This window comes from Lipomyces chichibuensis, assembly GCF_038497645.1.
Source record: "Lipomyces chichibuensis strain CBS 12929 unplaced genomic scaffold V1513scaffold_31, whole genome shotgun sequence".
Classification (NCBI taxonomy): domain Eukaryota; kingdom Fungi; phylum Ascomycota; class Lipomycetes; order Lipomycetales; family Lipomycetaceae; genus Lipomyces; species Lipomyces chichibuensis.
Genome location: NW_027117483.1, coordinates 81,228 through 95,793, shown reverse-complemented (window position 1 = coordinate 95,793; position 14,566 = coordinate 81,228). Strand labels below are relative to the sequence as shown.

The 14,566-nt window shown below is 45.0% G+C and overlaps 7 protein-coding genes across 7 annotated transcripts; 2 read left to right on the top strand and 5 right to left on the bottom strand.

Annotated features, from left to right (window-relative positions):
• Positions 1-489: 489 nt before the first annotated feature.
• On the bottom strand, positions 490-1,480 carry V1513DRAFT_382903 (small GTPase superfamily; the record flags this gene model as incomplete). The annotated part of the gene is made up of 5 exons (XM_066895124.1): positions 490-599; positions 662-989; positions 1,063-1,171; positions 1,238-1,281; positions 1,451-1,480. 5 exons carry the CDS (start codon positions 1,478-1,480, stop codon positions 490-492), a joined length of 621 nt encoding a protein of 206 aa, XP_066752070.1.
• Positions 1,481-1,914: 434 nt separating this feature from the next.
• Positions 1,915-3,184, top strand: V1513DRAFT_449616 (autophagy-related protein 16). Its single transcript, XM_066898709.1, has 5 exons — positions 1,915-2,059; positions 2,114-2,177; positions 2,229-2,372; positions 2,425-2,676; positions 2,732-3,184. The coding sequence occupies exons 1-5, from the start codon at positions 1,969-1,971 to the stop codon at positions 2,829-2,831; spliced, it is 651 nt and encodes a 216-aa protein (XP_066752069.1). The 5' UTR covers positions 1,915-1,968; the 3' UTR covers positions 2,832-3,184.
• V1513DRAFT_449614 (histone methylation protein DOT1-domain-containing protein) lies at positions 2,606-4,936 on the bottom strand. The gene is made up of 3 exons (XM_066898708.1): positions 4,008-4,936; positions 3,180-3,958; positions 2,606-3,126 (listed from the first exon to the last, which is right to left on the bottom strand). The coding sequence occupies exons 1-3, from the start codon at positions 4,678-4,680 to the stop codon at positions 2,848-2,850; spliced, it is 1,731 nt and encodes a 576-aa protein (XP_066752068.1). The 5' UTR covers positions 4,681-4,936; the 3' UTR covers positions 2,606-2,847.
• On the bottom strand, positions 4,937-8,103 carry V1513DRAFT_449611 (PLC-like phosphodiesterase). Its single transcript, XM_066898707.1, has 5 exons — positions 5,955-8,103; positions 5,690-5,905; positions 5,500-5,639; positions 5,172-5,451; positions 4,937-5,118 (listed from the first exon to the last, which is right to left on the bottom strand). The coding sequence occupies exons 1-5, from the start codon at positions 7,807-7,809 to the stop codon at positions 5,030-5,032; spliced, it is 2,580 nt and encodes an 859-aa protein (XP_066752067.1). The 5' UTR covers positions 7,810-8,103; the 3' UTR covers positions 4,937-5,029.
• Positions 8,104-8,203: 100 nt separating this feature from the next.
• Positions 8,204-9,466, bottom strand: V1513DRAFT_403381 (anticodon-binding protein). Its single transcript, XM_066895555.1, has 3 exons — positions 9,380-9,466; positions 9,040-9,330; positions 8,204-8,988 (listed from the first exon to the last, which is right to left on the bottom strand). Exons 1-3 carry the CDS (start codon positions 9,380-9,382, stop codon positions 8,431-8,433), a joined length of 852 nt encoding a protein of 283 aa, XP_066752066.1. The 5' UTR covers positions 9,383-9,466; the 3' UTR covers positions 8,204-8,430.
• Positions 9,467-9,938: 472 nt separating this feature from the next.
• V1513DRAFT_382952 (P-loop containing nucleoside triphosphate hydrolase protein) lies at positions 9,939-13,269 on the top strand (the record flags this gene model as incomplete). The annotated part of the gene is made up of 3 exons (XM_066895127.1): positions 9,939-10,243; positions 10,309-10,435; positions 10,498-13,269. The coding sequence occupies 3 exons, from the start codon at positions 9,939-9,941 to the stop codon at positions 13,267-13,269; spliced, it is 3,204 nt and encodes a 1,067-aa protein (XP_066752065.1).
• Positions 13,270-13,607: 338 nt separating this feature from the next.
• On the bottom strand, positions 13,608-14,551 carry V1513DRAFT_449606 (uncharacterized protein). Its single transcript, XM_066898706.1, has 2 exons — positions 14,469-14,551; positions 13,608-14,416 (listed from the first exon to the last, which is right to left on the bottom strand). The coding sequence occupies exon 2, from the start codon at positions 14,218-14,220 to the stop codon at positions 13,960-13,962; it is 261 nt and encodes an 86-aa protein (XP_066752064.1). The 5' UTR covers positions 14,221-14,416; positions 14,469-14,551; the 3' UTR covers positions 13,608-13,959.
• Positions 14,552-14,566: the final 15 nt, after the last annotated feature.

Below are 14,566 nucleotides of genomic sequence, written 5' to 3'. Positions count from 1 at the left end.
ATAAATTTAGATTACAGGTGATAACACATTTCCCCGATAGCGCACGCCTGAAGCGGATACTCGGTCCCGATGCGATATGAGTGTCGTGTGCCTCCCTGCCTCATCAGCTCCAGCATTAAAAGCGTTTCCTACTACAAATTATATTGCATCCAAATTAACAAGACATTGTCATAGCCGCTTCAACTTATCGTTTCAAATTGCCTCCTCATCAACCAAGAAGCTCGCAACATTGCCTCTCCTCATGACTTATGAAATATGTACCAAACAGGAAATACTCAAAAGACGACATCTATGGCATATGTATTAAAACTATTATATAAATAAAATATAGTAACCAATCTACAACTCCTTTCTCAAAGCACATTAAACTAAAGAAATATGACGCGCTGGGTGCTAACTGACAGAGTATGTATGACATTAAATGAAACAAAACAAAAACCAATGAAATTACACAACTTCCATCCCTTCAGGGTCGTTTTAGTTTGGTGTTTAACACTCGCACCCTCCTCGCTCATTATCCAGGTGGATGTTAATCGGGTCGGAGAAGTCGCTGCTGTATTCTTCTGATTCTTCTTGTATGAGCGCGTTTCGGGCGATAACTAGACAGCATTGTCAGTCATGTTATCAATTACGCAAATATAGAGCAACAAAACAACCATACCCTCGAACGCCTGGTCGACATTGATAGCCTCCTTCGCACTAGTCTCGAAATATGGGATATTCCCTTTGGCCTGGCAGAATGCCAATGCCCGCTTCTGTGAAATCACTCGCTTGCTCTCCTCGACATCAATCTTATTACCCAAAACTACGAACGGGAATGACTCGGGGTCCCGGGGACTCGCTTGGATAAGGAACTCGTCTCTCCAGCTGTCGAGTGCCTCGAATGACTTTGCATTGTTAACATCGTACACCAAAACACAGCAGTCCGCGCCTCTGTAGAACGCGACTCCCAGACTCTGAAATCGTTCTTGGCCGGCAGTATCCCAGAGCTATATAGGATATATCGTCATCAACTTATATATTCTTGCTGGAATTCCACGTCTTAATGCTGGTGAAACATACCTGCATAGTCACTGTGCGGTCATCGACACGAACGTCTTGCTTCGTAAGAAAATCGGCGCCAATAGTGGCCTTGTATTGATTACTGAACTTCTTGCTAACATATTGTTGCCTGGAATGCGAAAATACTTGTTAACCATGGGTCCGTCAGAAACAAGGGAAAGACAGGGACACGTACATTAAACTGGTCTTGCCAACACCACTGTCGCCTAATATAATGACCTGAAAACACAATTGCGTTAGTCATCCAGTCGCTAATAGTGAAATATCAGATATTTTGAGATTGCTCCGTCGGTCGTTGTGGTTAGTCTCAATCTCGGTGGCCGTTGCCAAAGCTGACCCGACAACAAAAGCGAGAGATAACAGCGACGGCGGAGTCGGGGACGAGCACCTTGAGCATTGTTTTCTTCCGGGAAGACATTTAATTGTAATAAAATGATGAAGAAGTGTCCAGAAGCGCAAAAGAAATAAAAGAAAAACAAGAATGCACCGGAGGGACCTTAGGGCGACTAGAATATGGAAGAGGCGAGTACGAACTGGGAGCGACGAGTTTAGCTAACTAGCAGTAGTAGTTAAGTTCATTGTCGACGCCATTGCCCTGAGAAGCCGTCCGCTTAACTGCTGGATAAGAGTCCTTGTTGCCCTGCCAACCCGCTTTGGGCACGTTTTGCGTCGGCGCTTGTGGTCTGGCGCTCCCCCCCCGCTAACGCCGATTGGCCCTTCTCCGCATCCGGCTTAGCGTTGCCTCTCAGCCTATCTTTTATTGTCGCTGACTAATATCACGTGATTTGCTTAGGGGAAGGGTTTTGTACCAACCACCACAAAACACCGAAAGTCCCAATTGAACCTTATGCAATTATCCTACTATAATTCTATAGGAAATCTGCATTATTACAATACTGCACCAAAATGGCAGCAGACTGGCGGTCGACCATGGTGAAATCCATTGAGATGGAGCGTGACGTTCGCGAGATGAAGAACTACTACATCATCGACGCTTGTAAGTTTCCAGTATTTGGCGCAGCTTTAACGATCTAAACCTGATATTTCAAAGACACGAAGCTCGCAGAACGGGCCGTTGCTGCGGAGACCAATTCGGTCAGATCAACGACTGGCGCGTGAGTTGTGTGACTTCGAGCGGGACTGGATCTTTTGCTAATTCGACATAGAGGCACCAATAGTCGTGAACTTGCTCGGATTAGGGTGGAATTGGAGTCACTCTATAACAACCAGACCACGTCAAAGTCGACTATTCAGAATCTAGAAGCTGAAGCTGAAAAGCTCAAACTCTACAATGCACGAATAGATGCAGAGTATGACAGCTAAATAACGGTTACCGTTAGGGCAGCACTAACCCGTGACTAGGTTTGAGAAGCTGCAACTGGACAAAAAGAAGCTCGAAAGTCAATTAAATACCAGAGACGAAGAGTACCGGGAACGAAATAAATCAATCCAGATTCTCCAAGACGAGATCCTCACATATCAAATACAACTAAATGTCGCGGAAGACAAAGTTAACAAGCTCGAAAAAGAAAACCGCGAGCTCGTGAACAGATGGATGGAACGCGTGTCTCGCGAAGCAGAGAAACTGAATGACGCAAATGCGTTTTTGGAAAGGTTATATATTATACAAATTCTTTTTGCTATGCTTTTTCTGACTTGTATACAACAGCATCGACAGAAATCGTCAGCGGAATCGCGAAGCCAATCGAGAAGAATCCCAACGAGAAGTAACCGCTTCAGCTGCATCGCCAGCAGACCACAAGAAGTAATCTTAATCACCATAGTTTATTCCTGCGAATTCAAAAACTTCGTAATCCGGCTGCGATCGATAGTCGAGATATAGTACTTTCCAGGCGCATCCGTCCAGCTGACACTTGCTGTGAAAAATTCACGCTCATCGACCTTGAGCAGATTAATTGGCGACTCCACGTTATGTGCTGTGATATTGTGGCCTGGTGGGACGAAAGACTTAAGCGAGACGATTTTCGTGCCCTCGCGCAGGTCTAAGAACATATTGATGAGGTTGCCGTTTAACTCCGCATCAAATGCATAATTATTTACTAGCTGTATAATGCCGTTAGTTCTGTCGAATAGATTTCAATCTCAAAATAGCATACCACAAGATTTGTCTTTTTAAGAATATCGCCAATCTCTTCAACTTTGAGAAAGTTTCCAGTAATGAGCTTGACTGATCCCGCCTTGATCCCCCACAGTTTCAGTCGTCCTTGAAACTCCACTGCCTGTTTATCAGCAAGTTCCGCAGCATTTTCCATAATTTCGCATCCATAACTCTCGCATCCAGTCTCCAGCGCTGCCTGCAACACACAGTTTCCGACTCCGGATCCGAGATCAAGGAAAACCTGATGGGAAGAAAGTTCGAGCTCCTTGAATATCCTGCTAACAAATGCCGGTAATAGCTCGCCATAGACGTTGTTAGAAAACGCAGTATATTTTCTTAATTCTTTGACTTGTGGTGAGACTATCCGTGAATATATATGACTCAAGATCTCATGTGCCACAGTAGCCATATTTGACTTATTTCGTAGATTCTTGATAATCAGTTCTCTATATATCTCTTCATTGACACCGTCATAGAATTGCTCCACAATAGCGTTGTACTCGTCGATGGCAGTTTTCAACCCGTACAGTGATTTTCGTTTAATTGCTCGTTTTATCCGCCGAATTATACAATCCTGCAAATCGGCTGTAAAAATCTGAATGCCGTCCTCTTCGGGAAGGAAGAATTGCGCGACAATTTTCATAATATTCTGTACTTCAGTTAACGGATCGTAGTCCTCCTTTATTGGCCTGAGAAGGTTAAAGCGTTCAGTGACAGCAGGAAAAGAAGGATATTTGAGTTCGATATATAAACTGTCCTTGTCTTCACTGGGGAAATCTGGAACCATTAATTGAATGTCCTAATAATATTGAAGTCCAGTACATACACGACTCGTATCCGGGAGTATCTACCGTAACGATGTCAGCTGATTGCAGAAACTTGGGCACTTCGTCGTTCCTAGAAAGGACAGGACTTTGCAAGATTTCTCTACTCTCATCCACGGGTTCGTCGACAAGCTTCATGCGCTTCTGTGAATTTTGCTCCTCTTCATCTTCAGATCTATCATTGCCCTCGTTCCGGCGCTCCTCCTCTTCCTCTTCCTCTTCCTCCTCCTCCTCTTCTTCCTCCTCACTCGGTTCGTCGTCTGAAGTAACGTGTTTGCTAGATTTTGCTTTTGACGACGCCCTAGATCCCCGTTTTTTCTGTTCCCGCTTAACCTTCGTCGGCTTCTTCTCTCCTTCCGGCTTCTCCGACTTCGCAATGCGATCCTTCTTGCGCTTGTTAAGCCTCTTCAATATATCCAACTGATACGATTTTCCCGAAGGGTACGACTCCGACGGCGTGGGCGACGACCTCTGAATCTCTCGCGACACCTTCACTGTCTTAAAACGGACATCTCTCCGTACAGGTATCGCGACCGTTCCAGAAGTCGAAGGGGCAGGCGATCCAGTAACTGACTCACCAGTGGACACAGATGGACTAGGGGACCGCGTTCCTGATTCTTCGGCACTCTTGAGATGACCCGCGCGTCCCAGCTTTTGAAAGAATGACGACGACATTTCCCGCTTGTATCACCACGATCACCGAGTTATCGCAAAAGTTGCTTGTTCCCGTAAATGTCGCGAAACGGTGAATTTTTCGCCGCGAAAATGTTGCCCAGAGCTGACCACGATGAGGTTTCCAAAAGCGGAAACTGGGTGGTAGGAGTGGAGGCTCGGCGCCGTTGGCCTTACGAACGTCCCAGCCACGCGCATATCGCGAAAGTTCTACGTTTGCTCAGGTTCTACACTAATCGAACATCAGGAACTAAATGGAATGCAAGAATTAAGCTTGTATTAGCGGTATATCCAAGAGTCATAAATAGTTTTCCATGCCACAAACAAATGCAAAACAAAATTCCCAATACGTTTACTTGTCAACGAATGCAATTTTCAAAAAGAGAGTAGAAAAAATGAATTGTTCGCCTTGTAAATCGAATAAAGGCACGTGCCGATATCCTATTACCTATTTAGCATGTGCTTTTATAGCCATTAGAGCAACATATGCTTACCTTGTTGTAAATTGCTGATTCGCCCGCAATACACGGCAAATACCGTACCGTCAGTCGAATAAACCTGAATACGAACAAACGATAATTCCACTAGAGGGCCCTCTAGCTCAACACTCCATTTTTCATTCCAAATCGGATTGAAACCGTTGTTCCGCACAGTTCGAGTCTTCATACGTCGAGGAGCAGTGTTGGGGCTGAAAACCTCGACTTCAACTGACGGATCGAACGAATCGTCTGGTTTGGCTTCTTTCGGGCGCGGAAGCTGTTGGGCAGATATGACCTATTTCAACTTAGCATTGCTTAATAACAAGGATGAAATAAATCTCACATCAATGTAAAGTCGGACTCGATGCCTCCGAAGGCTGCTCAGATGTAGAGCATAGACCGTCCGGAGTTCCTCAGGTTTAAGCACATAACCCGTTCTCTCACCGCAGGCAAACATTGCATCGTTCATTTGGAGGCCCAAGTCTAAAGCTCTGTTAGAGACATTAATCTGTCATAGTATTAATAGAACTTACCAAATGTTTGCCAATTTAATGCCGCCATTTGTACACCTCGTTTCCAGCAGATAACTGGATCGTAATTCGAGCTTGTGAACCGAAATCCAGAGGGATATACTCGCATCAGGTGCCGCTGGTTGTGCCTCTCCAGCTGAGACAGCTTCTCTTCATCCTTGCAAAGTGAATTGTATGACCTTTCCCCGAAGGAAAAGCAATGAGTTAGAGTCCGAGATTCTATGTGTTGTTAGCATATGGCCACATTGCGTATCAGAATGTAACGAACCTGGCAGAGCAAAATTACGGTACTTCACACCACGAACATAGACGCCCAAGTCGCCCAAAGCTTGCACGATTTTACTATTTCCATTTCTCTTCTTTACACGCTTTCTAACGGGATCGCGCCCAGAGTCTGTATCTTCGCTGAGGCTCGCCTCAGTGCTCGTGGTACTCTCGCTCGTACTCCCGACCACCTCATTGTTAAACATATCTCTCTCGGACTGATCGCTTCCCTTCACCTTAATTAAAATTTTATGCTTGAGATCTTCCGGACTTGGAAGACTGAGCACGTTAGTCATTGTCGGTGCCGCAACCAATTTGTCACCAAATGTAGTCCTCATGATTTCAGTCATTTTGATCTGCTGTTCGAAATTGCAATGGACCTCAAGAGAAAGTATAAGTGGATATGGCGAGGAGATAAAACCATACTTGTGAACAGCTGATATGACGTCTGCGAATGAGACTTCCGATGTGAAAGTTCGACCATGGGAGACTACCGGACCATCATCCCCGTCCCAACAATCAAGCTCAATGCATCTGCATCCACGCTGTAGCACTCGAATGTATGCTTCGACTGACGACTCGCCAGCAAGTTGTCGGCCCAAAAGATACGTGTTATGTGACGATGAGATATAGTACTCGTTCAAAGGACGCGTCATATCTTCATCAATATCTTTCAGCACTGGATTGTATGATGATAGTAAATAATCCGAAAACGAGTCGACACTGAATCTACTAGACTCATCTGCAAATTTAAAGAACAACTTCATAGCCTGTGAATCGTCAACTTCCTGTTTCTGGATATTTTTTAGGAAAGACTTGAACATGACCAAGCTCATCCGATCATCATCTTCCATCGCTAGATCGTTCGCAGCAGCCGTCTGTCGTCTGACCTTCTTGAAGATATCGACAATTTCTCCGCGATGCTTCAACATTTTCACAAAATTCCGGAATTCGTCAAAGCTCAAAAATCCAGAATGATCAACATCAGCTTCGACAAACTTTTGTCGCAAGTACTGCTTAGAGCAATTGACATGTAATCGTCTAGCCAGACGCTCAACACCTTCGTATGACAAGCGTTCTTCACCCTCTTCCTTCGTGACGTAGGTAGGCCAATGGACTGTGACAAATTGCTCACCAGGAATTGCCAGACTGCTCATAATATCCATGCGATATTTTAGCAGCCTTTGTAGTGTGCCAACAAATTGATCAAACGAATCCTTGGAAAGAGCAATTAAATGCAATCCTTTCAGTTTCTGATTGTCTGTCACGTATATTATCGTGATCCATAGTTCTTCATGTTCGCTGGATATTTTAAACTCCTCTCTATAATTGCGCGCATCCTCTGCTACTCTGATTTCCTTAATATTATCGACCACGATTGTAGTCTTTGACTTTGCCTTAGTTTTAGAGTCCCACGTAATAGTTCCCTGGTCCACGTCCAAAAAGAATGTGTACTGAATCCGCTTCTTACGGGTGATTCGCAAGAATGCGACGCCATTTCGCAGACTTTCCGGAACATCCAGTGGTCCTTCCACGAATGACTCAGTATCAGAGGCATTTGAGCTTGATCGTCGTCGAGTCACAGGCCCATTTGACAGTGGCTTGACTGTTCGCCGCGAAAGTTTGTCAAGCGCACCTCGGGATAGTCTTCGCATTACCGAGGACGGCGTACGTAAAGAAGTTGGCGCCGCGGTCGACGAGGGGATAGTCTGCGGTGGCGGCGGAGGCACCAGCGGATACGGCGATCCAGAGAGTATTGTTGAAGGATGGCCATTCGGTGATTGAGGAGACACTGGCACTGGTCGAAAATTCGTAGAAATAGGAGGCAGCTCAGACGGGGACGAGCTGGGTGGAGGCATCGTCGAGGTCGTGTGGCCTCGCCTGAGTCAGAACCAGTCAATTTGTGTCCCACCGGATAGAGCAGAAAGCCGTATAATAGAGGCCGACTGGCGTCTTCGACTTCTAAGTATCTGCAGCGGGTTCTAAATCTGCGATGAATGTGTATCAATGTGTGAATCGCTGTACATAAGTGTGTTTCTTAACCGCTGAATGGCCCTTGTGATGTACTTACGAACGTCAAGAATCGCAAAGCGGCTCAGAATTGTGCGTGCTAATATTTTAAGGTTTTAAGGAGCTGCGTATTTACGGACCTCGATGCCAATTTTTTCTGAGCAGGTGGCCCACGGTATTTATGAACTTTCATGATATACAATATTATGATTCTACGAGTGCCGCCCACTTTATTTCGCTTTCTCCAAGTTTTGAAGTAGTCTTTATCTGCCTTAGCAATTCATCTGATAGGATTCACTAACGAAATCCATGGAACCTAAAAACACTCCTCGTTTCAGCCGCATGTCACTCACTCGCAGTACGGAGTCGTTGGATGATATATGGCGCCTTACAAATATAGCATATAATCGCATGCTTCTTCTGTTATGTACCAATTTGATTAAACGCACCGCGCTAGAAATATTCTCAATTTACAAATAATCCTTCTTGTTCGCCGTTCTAACAAATCCCCTGTATCTCCATTCGACGTCCGCGTCCTTATTATCCACAGTACCCAGTCTCAACTCATAAAGCCGCATCTCAAACCTGGGACCTACTTCAGCAATCTCGACGCCATCCTTGGTTCTGACATAGACATGGTGTCGTACACTAATGAAATCACCTCTGTTGGCAAATGTGATAACTCGCGCGCTATCTTTCTTAGCACCCGGTGGAAACAAGTGTTTCAATATCTGCATAACTCTATTTCCAAGTGGCGACGTGAAATTGTCGAAAATCAGATGTGGATACGACTCGGAGACGGTGCCAGCATTCTGGATGTCGTGTCTTAGGACAACGTTGTGAAGAGAGAAGGATGCTGTTGGACCATGTGGAAAGTGTGAAATAGTGAGAGCAGTCGGTACGCCTCGGTGCTCGTGAAGCACAATTAAGTCTGTAGTTGATGACGCCTGGCATGCTTTGACAAGCGATGGCAAAACCGCATTACCACGATTTAGACGCACTGAAGTTGGAAACATAAGACGAATTTCCTACAAAAATAAGTATGTAGTACGACAAGAAGTGATAGATTAACAACCTACTTTCGCAAACCGTCCCAATCTTGTACTGGGATCTCGACTCGTGGTTACGACGACTCGAGGATCTTGTATTCCACTTAACGCGCTGTACTCGTCGTCTATCTCCTCTCGCATGCTGTCATCGTATTTGAAATCTTTCCGTAATTTCTCATCGTCAGCGATCTCTTTCGGTAGCGGCTTTCCAGATGCCAGCGCTTCTCGTAACTGTTGTCGCTTTACGACCAGGTTCGCATCTTTCAGCGCCAATGACTTCTTGTAGAGATACTCCCTCCGTTCGCGAGCCTGCCGTCGTAGCTAATCCACGTTATTTTATGCTACACCACGACAAAATAGAAGTGCTTACCATTTTGTGTGTGAATATAATAACTATAACCGAAAAACACACTTGAATTTGCACTTGAGATTTCTTTTAGAGATTGGGAGGTTCGCTGAAAATTTTGGAAAAAGAGTTTTGGTTACTTGGGTTGTTTTTGTGGTACGTTGGGCCCCTGAAAATAACTTTTTAAAATGCAGTTTCGCAAGCTCAACCTTCTTTCGCATTGACTAACTTCACATAGTTTAGCTGCCAACAGCCAGATTTTAATTCCGTACCAAATAAACTAGGGTCATTTAATTACCAAATAATACAGCTGGAAGTTTCTTCAGAATCTGGGTTCGTTCAAATTGCAAACGGCACCTCTCTGGATGCTCTGCACGGTCGCCTGGAACGTTAAGAGATTTATACCGGGGTTAGGGATTTTTTCTTAAAAAAAATCCCAGTCTGCTCGGACTTACATCCATTCAGCCGCTACGGATCGTAAGGGGTGTTCTGTAAAGCTTATACAACGGGCCCTGAAGCTTTACCAAGTTATCTTATTGGGCTGGATTATAAGGGGACGATAGATTTAGTTCAAAGCGACAAAATGGATGCCTTTACCCACCTTGGTCAACAATTTGACTCGGCGTCGTATGTCGATACCTCGTCCGTGATCTCCGACATGGCGCCTTATCGCCGCCGTCGTCAACATAACAAGCGACGAGCTGCAAATGACGATTCTGGTGCCAATACGTCTGACTCTGGTGAGGATGACGACATTGAATCTACGATTGATGGAACTCTCAGTCTTGCTAGTGTGCCAGTCGACGATGGTCACCGGAGGCGAGCTACGGATGAAGAGGACGAAGGCGAGGACGACGAAGTGAGAGAATTACCGGATTATGCGTGCGCGTACGTGAATATTATTCTAGATGGATATGGTTATAGTAGGACTAGGTATCTCTAATGCCGTATAGATATTGCGGAATTCATTCGCCTTCCAGTGTCGTGCGGTGTGCACAGTGCGACAAGTGGTTTTGTAACTCACGTGGCAATACCTCCAGTTCGCATATTGTCAATCATTTGGTTCGAGCGCGTCATAAGGTGCGTTTGGTGTCAATAAGACAAGCACGATTTGAAGTTTGATTATTAATATGACCGTTTAGGAAGTGTGTTTACATGCTGAGTCTGATCTCGGCGCCACTACTCTAGAATGTTACAACTGCGGTTGCAAGAATGTCTTTCTTCTCGGATTTATTCCCGCCAAGTCTGACACAATTGTCGTCGTTTTATGTCGACAGCCATGTGCGTCTGCCTCATCCAGCAAGGATATGACGTGGGACACTAGCCAGTGGCAACCATTAATCGAAGATCGCTCGTTTCTATCGTGGTTAATTACAGTTCCTACAGAATCGGAGCAGGTCAAGGCACGCAATCCGACTGCTGCGCAGATTGCGAAGCTGGAAGAAATTTGGAAAAACAATTCCAATGCAACTATTAATGACCTGGAAAATTCTGCGCCGGATGATGAACCTGTTCCAGTTCTTCTTCGATATGAAGACGCTTATCAGTATCAGCGATGCTTCGGTCCTCTTGTGAAAATCGAGGCCGATTATGACAAGAAGCTAAAAGAGTCCCAGAGTCAAGATCAGTTGGTAGTTAAATGGGATATTGGTTTGAACAATAAACACTTGGCATCGTTTGTGCTGCCAAAGATGGACATGGGAGACGTCAAGCTCGCTGTTGGTGACGAGATGCGACTCAGATATAACGGCGACATAAGATCAAAATGGGAGGGCGTCGGATACGTTATTAAGATCGCGAACAATATTTCTGATGAGATTACATTAGAACTTCGAAGAAACGATAAATCCGTTCCATCAGATTGTACCCTGGGATTTTCGGTCGATTATGTTTGGAAAGCGACATCATTTGATCGTATGCAGCTGGCTTTGAAGACTTTTGCGATTAATGAGATGTCTGTGTCTGGATATATTTATCACAAACTTCTTGGACACGAGGTTGCTCCGGTTGTCTTGAAGACTGCCATGCCAAAGCAGTTTGCTGCCCCTAATCTTCCAGACTTGAACGTTTCGCAGGTTCACGCCGTCAAGTCAGTGTTGCAAAAGCATATCTCAATCATTCAAGGACCGCCAGGTACTGGTAAAACAGTCACGTCTGCTACCATTGTCTATCACCTGGCGAAGATGAATCCTGGCCAAGTGCTCGTCACTGCGCCATCTAATGTCGCCGTTGACCAACTTACCGAAAAGATTCACCGCACCGGTCTTAAAACCGTGAGATTGACAGCGAAGAGCCGAGAAGATATTGAGAGCTCAGTCTCGTTTCTAGCATTACACGAGCAAGTTCGTTTGAACGATACTAACATCGAACTTCAGAAGCTTACACAGCTTAAACAAGAACTTGGTGAATTGAGTAGCCAGGATGAAAAGAAGTTCAAGAAGTTGACTCGTCAGGCTGAACGGGAAATTTTGACGAATGCGGATGTCATCTGCTGTACTTGCGTCGGAGCTGGTGATCCACGCTTGGCGAAACTCAAGTTCAGAACAGTACTGATTGATGAAAGTACACAAGCCGCTGAGCCAGAGTGCATGATTCCCCTTGTCATGGGATGCAAACAGGCGGTACTTGTTGGCGATCACAAGCAATTAGGTCCAGTTATCATGAATAAGAAGGCTGCCAGAGCTGGGCTCCATCAGTCGCTGTTTGAGCGCCTTGTTTTACTTGGATTGGCGCCTATCCGGTTGAACGTCCAGTACCGTATGCATCCGTGCTTGAGTGAATTCCCCAGCAACATGTATTACGAAGGCAGCTTACAGAACGGCGTAACCACTGACGAACGACTCCGGAAGAATGTAGATTTTCCGTGGCCTATTGCTGATACACCGATGATGTTCTGGTCGAATCTCGGGCAAGAAGAAATTTCTGCTTCCGGCACCAGTTACTTGAACCGTACTGAAGCCTCGAATGTCGAAAAACTTGTGACGAGGTTCTTTAAGGCAGGAATTCAGCCCAGTCAAATAGGTATCATTACGCCATACGAAGGACAGCGCTCTTACATTGTCTCGTCTATGCAAACGAATGGATCGTTACGCAAGGAATTGTACAAGGAGGTCGAAGTTGCCTCGGTTGATGCGTTTCAAGGTCGTGAAAAAGACTATATAATCTTATCTTGTGTTCGTTCCAATGAACACCAGGGCATCGGTTTCTTGAGCGATCCTCGCCGTCTGAACGTCGCGCTTACTCGTGCTAAGTACGGTTTAGTGGTGATTGGCAATCCCAAGGTCTTGTCGAAGCAGCCAATGTGGCATCATTTGCTTATGCACTACAAGGAAAAGGGATGTCTTGTCGAGGGGCCATTAAACAATCTCCAAGTGAGCATGATTCAGTTCGCCAAGCCACGCATGCCTTACCGAGGTTCACCATCGTCAGCTGGATCGTATTATCAGCAGCAGCGTCAGCTACCAATGTCGATGAGATATGGAGACCTCTCGAGACAACAACAGTCCGACTTCGATACTGGCAGTGTGCTTGGATACATCCCTGATGATGTGGCGTCGCTGAGTGGCATGCCTAGCTCGAATTATCAGGCAATCTTTGCGAACGGATTTAATGTGATGAACCATTGGCCATCGCTTCCTGGTTCATCATCTGTTCCTGGTCCTCATGGTAGTGTTGCACCCGCAGATATCACGAATGGGAACGCCGCTAACGGCAAATTCGGAGCAATCGGTGCCGGCCCCTCTGGTGGGAAGTCTATCGGTTTGAGCCAAAGCGACAGATTAAAACAATATGTCGAAGATGACAGCGCCTCGGTATATGGGGGTTTAGGATCTGTTTACTCGGCTATTGATGATGATGCTCGCAGTGTTAGCACTGCGTTCGCTAGCCAAATCGGCATCGGACCATATGACTAGACTGCAACATTTCGCTGCAGTGGTATTGTTGCAGTAAACGGCTGGCATTGGCGGTATTGCCAGTTAGTTCTATATTTATTTTCGCGTCTCCACATGCGAATGAGGGTGCCCCGAATTAAAGCCGGGTCCATCCCGTAGTTCTGGACCATACGGTCCAGAGTTAAGGTTTTGTGAACGAGGTGATCGATGCTAGCTATATTATTTATTGTGATACTCTCATAAAGTCACAGAGCGACAAAGTAGCCGGATTCGGCGGAATTATGCATTATTTAATCCATATATCTGCTTGTGGTCGTATATTATCTCCAAAGTTGTATTACTATCGTTATTATTACTTCGCTGCTCAATTATACGGTTGAAGGTTATTGCTAGTCCATAAGATACTATTATCATTAATTGACGGAATGCGGAGTATATTTCTATTAACTCCAGTACATTTATAAGACAAACCGCGTTCAACGCGTTGTCTTATTAGGCCATACCTAATTAAGAATACGATTGCTATACGATTCTTTTGTCGCCAATACGATTTCTTTTCGATGCGATTAACTTTACGAATAAATTTACCGTAATCGTATCCACCCGTATACAATTTATCTCACTTGTAATGCCATAGATCAATCTCATTATCTTTCTCTAGCTTTGGCGATGAGGTGTGGAGTAGTATAGATCTCAACGTTCCTCAAGATTTCATGATAGACTGGATAAGTTGGGTATTATCCGTCCATGAGGGCAAGATCGGAAGTCAAGAACACTGTAACATTCTGGACACCTTGAAAGAAGTTCACAAATTGCATCATTCCATTCTTTTGATACCTCGCGCAGGAATATGATGCTCGGAATGGCATATAAATTACAACTTATGTGAAAAGTTCCGGTGGTAAGACGCCGAAATGGGTCTAGTGTCTTAGAGCTCGAGGGGACACGTTTGTTATGGCGACGACTCGGCATAAAATGATCGACATATGTTCACTATACATTAGTTCTGACTTTTGAATCTCAGTACGTGGATATTATTTGAGATATCGTATTGACGGACTAAAGGTAATACTTTTAAATCCATATCTCACCACTATTGTGATCTGCCGCCTTTGTACTAAACTGGTCGCGTTCGCACCGAAGGGCATGTCAAATTAGTGCCCACAGTCTATTGTCTATTATTTGAAATTAAAGCTCGCTCAATCGTCTTATCTACTAACCTTCTATCCTGGCTTTCCAAATTCTCATTATATGTAGAAAATGAGACCACGTTCATGTCTTCTATTACCAAATTAAGTCGGTTGCGTTGCAGTCTATT

Bases quoted from the DNA above. Each gene is read 5' to 3' on its own strand.
- V1513DRAFT_449616 (XM_066898709.1), top strand. From the start codon at position 1,969: ATGGCAGCAGACTGGCGGTCGACCATGGTGAAATCCATTGAGATGGAG. The intron at 2,060-2,113 runs GTAAGTTTCCAG...GATATTTCAAAG, and splicing joins CTACTACATCATCGACGCTT to ACACGAAGCTCGCAGAACGG. The intron at 2,178-2,228 runs GTGAGTTGTGTG...AATTCGACATAG, and splicing joins GTCAGATCAACGACTGGCGC to AGGCACCAATAGTCGTGAAC.
- V1513DRAFT_449614 (XM_066898708.1), bottom strand. From the start codon at position 4,680: ATGTCGTCGTCATTCTTTCAAAAGCTGGGACGCGCGGGTCATCTCAAG. The intron at 3,959-4,007 runs GTATGTACTGGA...TAATGGTTCCAG, and splicing joins TACTCCCGGATACGAGTCGT to ATTTCCCCAGTGAAGACAAG. The intron at 3,127-3,179 runs GTATGCTATTTT...GGCATTATACAG, and splicing joins TTAAAAAGACAAATCTTGTG to CTAGTAAATAATTATGCATT.
- V1513DRAFT_449611 (XM_066898707.1), bottom strand. From the start codon at position 7,809: ATGCCTCCACCCAGCTCGTCCCCGTCTGAGCTGCCTCCTATTTCTACG. The intron at 5,452-5,499 runs GTGAGATTTATT...AAGTTGAAATAG, and splicing joins GAGTCCGACTTTACATTGAT to GTCATATCTGCCCAACAGCT. The intron at 5,119-5,171 runs GTAAGCATATGT...AATAGGTAATAG, and splicing joins AATCAGCAATTTACAACAAG to GATATCGGCACGTGCCTTTA.
- V1513DRAFT_403381 (XM_066895555.1), bottom strand. The intron at 8,989-9,039 runs GTAGGTTGTTAA...TTATTTTTGTAG, and splicing joins GATTGGGACGGTTTGCGAAA to GAAATTCGTCTTATGTTTCC.
- V1513DRAFT_449606 (XM_066898706.1), bottom strand. From the start codon at position 14,220: ATGCCGAGTCGTCGCCATAACAAACGTGTCCCCTCGAGCTCTAAGACA.